The following is a 10,348-nucleotide window of genomic DNA, read 5'->3' as shown; positions in this document are numbered from 1 at the left end:
TTTTTTTTTTTTTCTCTCTCTCTCTCTCTCTCTCTCTCTCTCTCTCTCTCTCTCTCTCTCTCTCTCTCTCTCTCTCTCCCTATATTCACCTATATTCACTGTCTATCTATATATGTCTATCTATCTATCTATCTATCTATCTATCTATCTATCTATCTATCTATCTATCTATCTATCTTTATCCTGCTCTGTTGTACGTGGCAGTCTTCCTGGCTATCAGCAGTGGAGTAATTAGTTCAGTCTGATTCCAGACAGTTGTATTCTTTAGGAGAACACACAGTATCATCCTTAAAGTGACACTAAACTCAGGAGTTCAATCTTAAAAATGCATTTAGGTACCTTAACTATCAACAAAAATGTATCTTATTTGTGTATCACTTAGCTGTAGATCCTCAACTCATCTCTGAATTTAGGCTGACACATTCCTTCCTTCTGGAGGGTGGCTACAGGATGGTCCATGTGTGTGTAGTAAAGTAGCCACCACTCCAAGCTTGCTCCCATGAGTGACTAAAATCTCATGTTTTTTTTCATAATTTGTATTGAGATGGTAGCCCATCACAGGAGTATGCTTGGAGCCGTGACTACTGTACAACAAACACAGGGATCATGGGGAACAAAAGTAGCCACACTCCAGAAGGAAGGACAGTGTCAACACCAATTAAGTGATGATTTGAGGATCTACAGCTGAGTGATGCACAAATAAGGTACATTTTTGTTGATAGTTAGGGTACCTAAATGCATTTTTAAGATTTAACTGCTGAGTTTAGTATCACTTTAAATATCACATGAGATATATGAAGGAGAATGATGTAAGCTCTACATTTTGATTTGAGGAAGACCTTTATAGTTTTCACATATGGTGGTCCTTGTAATGAGCAAAGGTCTAAAGATGTGTGAGACATTGGGGATGATTTACTAAAGGAAAATAGGCTGTAGGCATTGTAAGGGAATGTTCACTCTGCAAAGAATACCTAGTCATGTGCAAGGAAAATTAAATAACATAAACCAGCATTTTTGCTTGCACATAATTGGATGATGAAAGTCCCACCCATTTACTAAACTAAGATGTAACTGCCTGAAAGTGCAAATCCCCTTATAAAGTGAACAGCCTATTCGCCTTCAGTAAATCAACCCCATTGAGTTGGTGCTTGTTTGTGACTTATTTTAATCGTCATTATGGTTTAGGAAACACAAAGCTCGAGATGCATGTGATAGAATTTGTAAGCATTGTACTTCATATATACAGAGTCCGATTTTTGGGCATGAGGTCTGACAACTACAACAGAAAAATGATCAAACCTTCATTTACTTTTTACCCTGGTAAAGTGATAAATGTCTGCATGTAGTAGATCTACTAATCCTTCCATTAACTAATAATATCATAAGAATAATTAATCTGATCCCTGAAATCCTGAGGGCTACAAAATGATCTCCAAGAGAAAAATCAGTATTCTTTGCTTCATTATTAAATCCTTTCTTTTTAGAGTAATTGGAGTAGTCATCCATACATGAGTCGAAGATCTTAGCATCATTTCATAGTGAACATCCCCTAAATGCTCCTCATTTGCTCAAAAGATGTGTAGAATTAATGCATAACCTATTTAGAATCACAGATTTCCATATTTTTCTCTTTCATATCCTTTCTCTTTCACGTGTTTCCATCCTCTGCCCATTTCTTTTCTTTCACACATTTCCAGGCTTCCTTTCTTTCACTCTTCCCATTTCTTCTCTCTTGTACACTCTTTTTTATCTCCCCTATCCTTCTCCCTCCTCTCACACCTCTCTTCTCCCCCACTCTCTTCTTCTGTCTTTTCCTTTACAAACTCTCTTCTTCGCTCACCTCTCATCCCTATCTCATCCCTTTCTCTCACATTCTCTATGCTCCCCTCACCTCTCCTCCAACTGCTTTTGCTCTCCCCAACTCTCCTTTCATCTTATCTCCTCTCCCCACCCTCCTCTCCTTTATAGTCCTCACCGCTCCTCTCCTGGCACTCCTTTTCTCTCCCCTCTCCTCTCCTCCCTCCTTTCCTCTCTTCTCCTTGCTACCTGTTTTTTTTTTCCTTATCTTCCTCTCTCTTTTTTCTCTTTCTTCTTTTTTTGTTTTCCCTTTTCATTGTCTTTTCATTTTTCTGTCACACACCTCTTCACTTACTCCTTCCCTTTTTGTTTCTTCCTCCCGCTCTCACCGGTTATCTGTTTTTTTATCTGCTTCTCACTGTCCTTTTCATTTACCTCGCTCTTATTGCATCATGCTTGCTCTCTATTTTTTCTCATCATCTGCCTATGTTTAACTCTCTTTCTTTCTTTCTTTCTTTCTTTCTTTCTTTCTTTCTTTCTTTCTTTCGTAAATCATTATGTTACTTGGAAATTGTATTGATTCAGCCTGCCTATATTTAGGAAATGCAGTCTTTCAGTCTTTTAGGCCTTTCAGCTTTGGAGTTCTTTTTTTTATTGCAGGTACCCTATGATGAATATACCTTGCATGTTTTACAATATAAACAAAACAGGCGAACATCCATTCAGTTTTTAAGCACATGTGTTATCCCATGAGAATTTGCTGTTATGTGTTTACTAACCATATCTTGTTCTTTTTAGGCAGAAGTTGATCAAATTAAACATTAAACACATGTTATTTTCAGAATGCAAATTAAAATACATATATGGGTTTTGAACTGCAAATTGTTACCGCAAAATATTTATTAAACTATTATTTCAAATTCATTTTTATTTTAGATAACGGCTTTTAAGGATGGGTGACTGGAGTGCCTTAGGAAGACTCCTTGATAAGGTGCAGGCCTATTCCACTGCCGGAGGGAAAGTGTGGTTGTCTGTTCTGTTCATTTTCCGGATCCTGTTATTAGGCACTGCAGTAGAGTCTGCTTGGGGTGATGAACAATCTGCATTCCGATGCAACACTCAACAACCTGGTTGCGAAAATGTCTGCTATGACAAATCATTTCCAATCTCTCATGTACGATTCTGGGTTCTCCAAATTATATTTGTCTCTACACCTACACTTCTATATTTAGCACATGTGTTTTATTTGATGCGCAAAGAGGAGAAACTGAACCGAAAAGAAGAAGAACTCAAAATTGTCCAGAATGATGGAGGGAATGTGGACATGCATCTTAAGCAAATTGAAATAAAGAAATTCAAATATGGCTTGGAAGAACATGGAAAGGTCAAGATGCGTGGTGGTCTACTTCGTACTTATGTGATAACCATTCTGTTCAAATCATTTTTTGAGGTTGGTTTCCTTCTCATCCAATGGTACCTCTATGGGTTCAGTTTAAATGCTATCTATACCTGCAAAAGAGATCCCTGCCCACATCAAGTTGACTGTTTCCTTTCCCGTCCCACTGAGAAAACCATTTTTATCTGGTTTATGCTAGTGGTGTCTTTAGTATCACTTGCTTTAAACATCATTGAGTTGTTCTATGTTGGTTTTAAAAGTGTCAAGGATGGCATTAAAGGAAAGAAGGACCCCTATGCCACCACAAACGATGCAGTGAATCCTGCCAAGGATTGTGGTTCCCCTAAGTATGCATATTTCAATGGCTGTTCTTCTCCAACCGCGCCTATGTCACCACCAGGTTACAAGCTTGTTACTGAAGACAGGAACCCTTCTTCCTGTCGTAATTATAACAAACAAGCAAGCGAACAAAACTGGGCTAATTACAGTGCAGAACAAACCAGGATGGGCCAAGCTGGAAGCACTATTTCAAACACTCACGCTCAGCCATTTGACTTTCCAGATGAACACCAGAATGTAAAAAAAATGCCACCAGGACATGAAATGCAGCCTCTCAGTACACTTGACCACAGGCCTTCAAGCAGAGCAAGTAGCCATGCAAGCAGCAGGCCCAGACCTGATGACCTGGAGATTTAAATAATCCTCATAAATTATCAGAAGGCAAACTTTGTTCAGTGCAGCAGGTACTTTACAGTCTCAAAGCAGAGATTTCAAAGAGTGAAAGACATTTTTTATTGTCAAATACTTTTTTATGTCGGAGGTACATATTGATGTCTATGTAGTAGGTTGCATTCCTCATAGTACTAAAAGACTCGAAGAGCAGGAGTAGCATATGTACCAGTAGATCATGAACATGTCTTGTACAAGTCAACGTTGTTCATGTGATTAGTGGTATTACAGTCCTGATTGGTGGCTACTAAAAAACTTAGAATAAGAAGAGGGATATCTTGTGAGCTAGATAAATAATACTCTGACTGTCTGGAACAGTTCTGGCCATATTGTGGTTAAAATGGAGCTTAGCTCTAGTATGAGGGCTATTTTTCATGTAGTGGTGAATTTCCTAAGGTATCTATTGTGAGTGATTCATTTATTTAAAAAAAAAATTAACCAAAGCAACCAATTATTAATAAAGTTAGTTGGTGCACAATTACATCTTCTAGAAACAGCACCAATAATTTGACACCGAAAAGTTGACTTACAAAGTAGACATTGCACACATTGCCTTGATTACCACTATCTGGAATTGCTATTTTTGTATCTTTCAAGGAATAAGTAGGATATTTTGCTTGAATTTAATTCTGACATGTTCTGTCCCTTTTTTCTGCAACAGTCACTTTAGTTTTAGCCATCACTGTGAACAGGTTACTGAAAGCAGTTGAAATGCCGATGTATATGTAGCTGTTATCATTATCCCTATTTCCTTAAATGTGAACCCACACACTTCATGCAATCCATAAACATTCCTTTGTGCTTAAAAAACATACATTTAAAAGTTGTGTTTCTAAAATTGGGTTCCAACCCATTTTGATAGCAACCATTTTTTTTCCCCGGACCAGGATCTGCAACTTCACATTTTATCTGAAGAGCTGCTGCAGGTGGAAAAGCCACTGGGTGACTTTGGAAACTATAAGGAGCAGAAATACATATACCCCAATATTCTATATAGGGAGTATGAAAAGAAACACCTGCATGTTACTTTATAAAGGTATCTGAAACAGGGGTACACTTTTATTTCAAAGTGGAATTCCAGTTGAAATATGCTAAGGGATATTTACTAATTTGTACTTAAGTGTAAATTTGCATCATAACCATAGAACTTATTATTTTTTAATCTAGTGTAAGATAGAAAATACAACAATTGGAATAATTTCTAGAGTTATGGTATAAGAAGTAGTTAAACATATCTGGCACCCTCTGTAAAAGGTGACCTAGGGTTCCCTGTTATGCCCTTGGTTAATTACACCTGTCATCAATGCCAAGCATAATATAGCAACTTCTCCTCCATGGCATAATAAGGGAAAGAAAGAGAATCATACTTTAGTGCAAGTCTGAACTGTCCACTCTTCAGGACCATGACTATTGCATATGAGACCCCTGTTGCTGTGTTCATGGATAAAGTGAAAATGTCTAGCCCTATCATGGTCAATTTTCTAAACCTTTCACTTGGGTTTATTCTTTTACATTATCTTGAAACAAACCACATATTTAGTTTCCTTGCTTATGTTTGGGACTGATAACACTACTTTGACAGCAGTAGCACCAAAGGAAATTATTCAGAATATAATGCTTTTTGGAATGTATTTCCTGCAGTGTATTTCTCAGATAAGATAAGTTCTAGTGATACGTTATATTTAAATTTTGTGAAAATGTAATATGTATATATGTTTTTCATTTACTTATACACATTCTTTACATATCATTACTGACAGTGATCAATGTTATTAAAGTGATCATAGACAAGTTCCTGCACTAATTATCTCCAGTTGTAAAGATGTCAGATATATTAGCAGGACAAAAATGAGGTACGATAGAGGCCTATAAGATGCTGTGTGAAGTGTTTCTTTTTTCTGATGCCTTTTTACTCCTTCATACCACCATGAGAACAACTCGGATTCAATAAAAACTTAAATCAGATGATGTGGGGTTGCTACACCTAGGATTCAATAATGATTCAATGCGTTATGACTGAATCAGATGTTAACTAAGCAAACGCAGCTCTTTTAAGATGCCTTCTTGCTAAGCACTAAATGGCAACTTAAAGTAAAACTCACTATCGATAAGTTTGTCAATGTAGGAGTGAGCCCATATAGCAGGTACTATACGGTATCTGCCATTACGTCATTACCAATGCAGTTTCTGTTTATTCCACACATAGGCACACTTGTGCACTTCCTTTGCATCCAAAGTTCAGTGTTTGGTGCCTAAGTATGACATTGCTATATCTGTACACTGTTGAGAGGGAAGAAAGTATTGGCAAGCCTTATACAAATTCCAATTTTTAAAAAGTCAGAATTTGCACTGGGCAATTAAGAGAGATTAGAGCAATGGGCATCATTGAAAAGGATAGGAAAAAACACCTTCCAATGTGTGCTATAGTGTGTTACTCTTACTTTGACTAGGATATCCTTTATATTGGTTTACTTTAAGCTGTCAGTTGGAGCGGGGAACAAGCTTGCCAATCTGTTTGTTGAATAGAGGGACCTGATAACCACAGTAGACACTCTTAACAGTGAGGCTCAGCTGTGTGTACATATAGTGGCACTCATAGAGTGTTAGTGACTTGTTAAGACCACATATTGCTTTGTGAAGACTTACAATTTTATTTATGTCAGAATTAGCACACCAATAAAGATTTATATCACAAGATGACATTGATCTATATCTGAGTCACTGCAAGTAGGGATGTTCAGATACCAGTATCTGTATTGGTGCCGATACTTTTTCACAAGAACTACAAGGGTTGCAGCGGTTGGAGCTGCGACTGGGCCCTGTCCTGAAATCATTAGTCTGTTTTGTTTTAGAAAAACTGTCACATGACACTTAAAAAGCAAGGTATCAGTAATTAGTATCTGTGAGTACTTGTGTAGCCCCATAGCCAATGCTCCTTAAAAATGACAGCTGCCTCCTAACTTTTGAGTTTTTCTCTAGTCTAGTCTTTCAATGAAACTGGAAAAGTATCATTACTTGTACTTGTACTTGTACCAAGTACGGTACTTGGTATCTGCACATCCCTAACTGCAAGCAATCATACTCATTTGACTTTATATATCATAGGGCTAATAAAAGTAGCTCAGTAGTCCTTAGAAACCAATCAGAGGTAGGTTTCCTGCAATCTCACAGTCAGACTTCTGAAATATGATTTCTGATTGTTTACTGTGGTTTACTGCACATTGATCTTTGCACTTAGTATGTAAAGGTCTTTATTTCACTGTTCAAAGCTCATCGTTAACTACCAGACACAGCACAGCTGTTTTGTACTATATGATTAGATTTTGTTTAAGAGAGTTTTGCTTGCTTGATAATGCAATATAGTATCTCAGAGTTGTCTCATAGGATGTCATGGTGTTTACCATGATGTGCCATTGAAGCATATGTTCATTGCTTGTTTAGTTTTCATTTTCATTATTCAGAATCATATTTTTTAATCTATTCTATTTGGATACGAATAAGTGGCATGTGATATTTTAATGTTGCTCTTTTGTGTGTCTTTAAGTGAGAGAAATAGATATATGGCTTAAATGATTTCATTTTTTAAGGTGTAACCACAAGATGCTTGAATGATAGTGATAGCGTAGTGCTGAACACCTACTTTATTTTTTTTTCTATGTGAGAAACTTAACAATAATGCGTAGAGCTGGAACATGATTTTGTATAGCTGGATGGGCCTTTGAGGTAAAATATGACTTTCTAGATGCTGCTAAATATATATCAGTGTGACACTAACATTAAAATCTACAAAACATGGCTATTGTACAAGTAAAATCATATAATAGGCACAAGTGTACTATAACAACATTAGTCAGTTAACATGGTTTTTGAAATGTCAAAGTGCCGCCTGTACTGTTAAAGTGAATATGTTTCTTAATATATTGTGATCAATCCTGTCTCTGTTTACAGATAAGATGGGGACACTTCAAGTTATATATACCATACACAAATCCTTCTGGATCTATCTTTTCAGGTTTTCCAGTTGATGGGGCCGCTTGCAATCCTATATCCCCATGGGAGCCATTTTTATTGCAGTGCATGCTGCCAGATTAGTGCCTCTCAGAGAGCTGGCATCAAGTGAGAAAAGACTTTTGAGCCCATAGATTCTAACACTTCCTATCTACTGGTTCATTTTAGTGTGTTAAACTTGGCAGATTGAAGCCCTACTTCCTCTTAAAGTATGCACAGTCATGTGGACTACAATCCCAAGCCCTTACCTGGTGGTGTGCACTAGGTTCAGTGTTACACAACTGATTGATATTAAAGGGTTTATTCAGCCAAAGGTTATATTTGAGCTAGGTGGAGCCAGTTCAGATGAGTCAGCTCTTTTTCTTCTTAAATGTTTTGGATAATCTTATCCAGGCCCTGGCTTCTTACATGTTCAGCAGCAATATATTTTGCCATAATTCCTGACTGTGCTCCTGAATTGTGGTTGTTCCCAACCACCTTCTGCATGTTACAGCTCCTCCTATAGCTTTTCTGTAATATAAAATGATTAAGATACCCAACAGGCAAAACAGGAACCCCTCATAATAGCCACAGTAGGAGGTATGCACACCTAGGAATTTAAGCACATACTGTATAAGCAAGCCTGTAGGTAGTTTAACTCTTGCAACCATGCCTTTTATCCTTTGCTATTGTCAGTGTGGAAAAATAAAAAAGATAGATCCAGAGCTAAAATAGCATTGAGTATGAATTCCTTCCACTGCAACAGCTGTGCCACGAAGAAGAAGTAATGGAGATGTGAAAACTGGAGTGGAAACCTCTATGATCTTAGACAGGTAGCTTCTATAATGAAGAGTATTCTGGTCGAACTATTTACCATTTACCTAATCATAGTTACAAAATATGCAAATATCAATGATAAGGGGGTAGGGTCATGGCAAGGGGGCAGCATATCTCTCAAGCCTGGCCCTATTCACAGCTGTGCAGACTGCAATGAAGATAGTTTTGACTATATGGCAGGTAATACTTGTAGAAGTTTCTTGTACAAGTTATGGCATACTGATATATATTTAACAATAACAGTTTGGATGGTTTGCATTTCCTCTTAAGGAGCCCACAATTGTGAAATATGTTGCAATCATGTACTGTAAACTAAAATTCAATAATCTTAAATGACTAATTTTGTACATGTAATTATGGTCTGGTTGCTGCAACCATTGTAATATTTGCACTGGGATGTTTTTAGAATGCAAGCGAGTCTGGAATTATAATTGTTTATCAAAACACCTAGAACTAATTTATTTAAAAACACTGCATCTGCTGAATTTGCTGTGTGACACTTACGCAGCACCTGGAGTTATCCATCTCTGGACCCCCCATATTGGCTAATTACAGTGCCATGATCCAGTCATTAAGATTCAGATGTAATGTTTTACTTTAAATAATTATGAAAAGATATGATCTGCCGTACAGAAATAAAAATATGTATGTAATATTTTCCATCAACTACTGTTGATTTCAGCTTTATCACATGTATGCAGTCATGGTTTATCAATGACATATGGTTTCCAAAGTTTTTAATTTAGACAGTAAAGTTCTACTTTAGTAATATGTGTTTCTGTGTTGTGTTTTTCTTCTTTCAAAGTCCAGCTAAACCTTTACATTAAGCTGAATCCAAGCAGATATAAAAAAACATAATTTAGTCAATACTGTATTTAAAAAACTCCAAGTACTTATATGTGTCGTTGGATTCTTGCAATCCATTCTACAGCACTGATCAGACTAGGAAGGCAAGGGGGGTCGATGCTCTGAGCCAATGTGGGCTCTAGTGCTTTGTACAGTCCTGTCTGTAAACACGCATAGAGGAGGGGAGAGTAGCAGTATGACCTCATTAGTTATTAATAGTTAGTCACATTCACCTGGATTTGTTCTGTAATATAACACCCCAGACTCTGCATGTGTGGCTTCCATCTCAGCCCAATGTTCCAGAGACATAATAACCCCCAGTGTGTTTTTCATTGGATGGTGGGAATCAAAAAGCAGCTTTTGACTTCCACCACAAACAAACATAGAGCCTAAAGATAAAAAAAAAACACTGATATCTCAGAAGTGCTTTTAAAGTTTGTGGCTACCCAGACTGAGCTTTTGTTAAAACATCCAAAAGGTCAAGCAAAAACATGGGACCACTGAACACAGGGGAAAAGCAGAACACATGGAGTAATATAGTCATACCATATGTAGCTAGAGTGTTGGAAAAAGTCAGAAGGATCTTCAACAATTATCTCATCCCTGTGTCCTTCAAGCACAGAAATACATTGAAACAGAAGCTTGTACATCTGAAAGACTCAACACCCAAACACAAAGACAAAGTAACTTGGTATATGCAGTGCAGCCTAGTGAGGAAGGCAAAGGCCTGTACATTGGAGATACAAAACAACCTCT

At 37.3% G+C, this 10,348-nt stretch overlaps 1 protein-coding gene across 1 annotated transcript in view; it reads left to right on the top strand.

Moving 5' to 3' along the window:
- GJA1 (gap junction protein alpha 1) overlaps positions 1–4,766 on the top strand; it is a 6,945-nt gene extending 2,179 nt beyond the window's left edge. Inside the window, exon 2 of the mRNA XM_018563743.1 lies at positions 2,734–4,766. Coding sequence (XP_018419245.1) covers positions 2,750–3,889 — 1,140 coding nt within the window. The 5' untranslated portion in view covers positions 2,734–2,749 and the 3' untranslated portion in view covers positions 3,890–4,766. The remainder of the gene's footprint in view (positions 1–2,733) is intronic.
- Positions 4,767–10,348: the final 5,582 nt, after the last annotated feature.

This window comes from Nanorana parkeri, unplaced genomic scaffold, assembly GCF_000935625.1.
Source record: "Nanorana parkeri isolate BGI_ZX_2015 unplaced genomic scaffold, ASM93562v1 scaffold22, whole genome shotgun sequence".
NCBI lineage: Eukaryota > Metazoa > Chordata > Amphibia > Anura > Dicroglossidae > Nanorana > Nanorana parkeri.
This window is presented reverse-complemented; position numbering and strand designations above follow the sequence as displayed.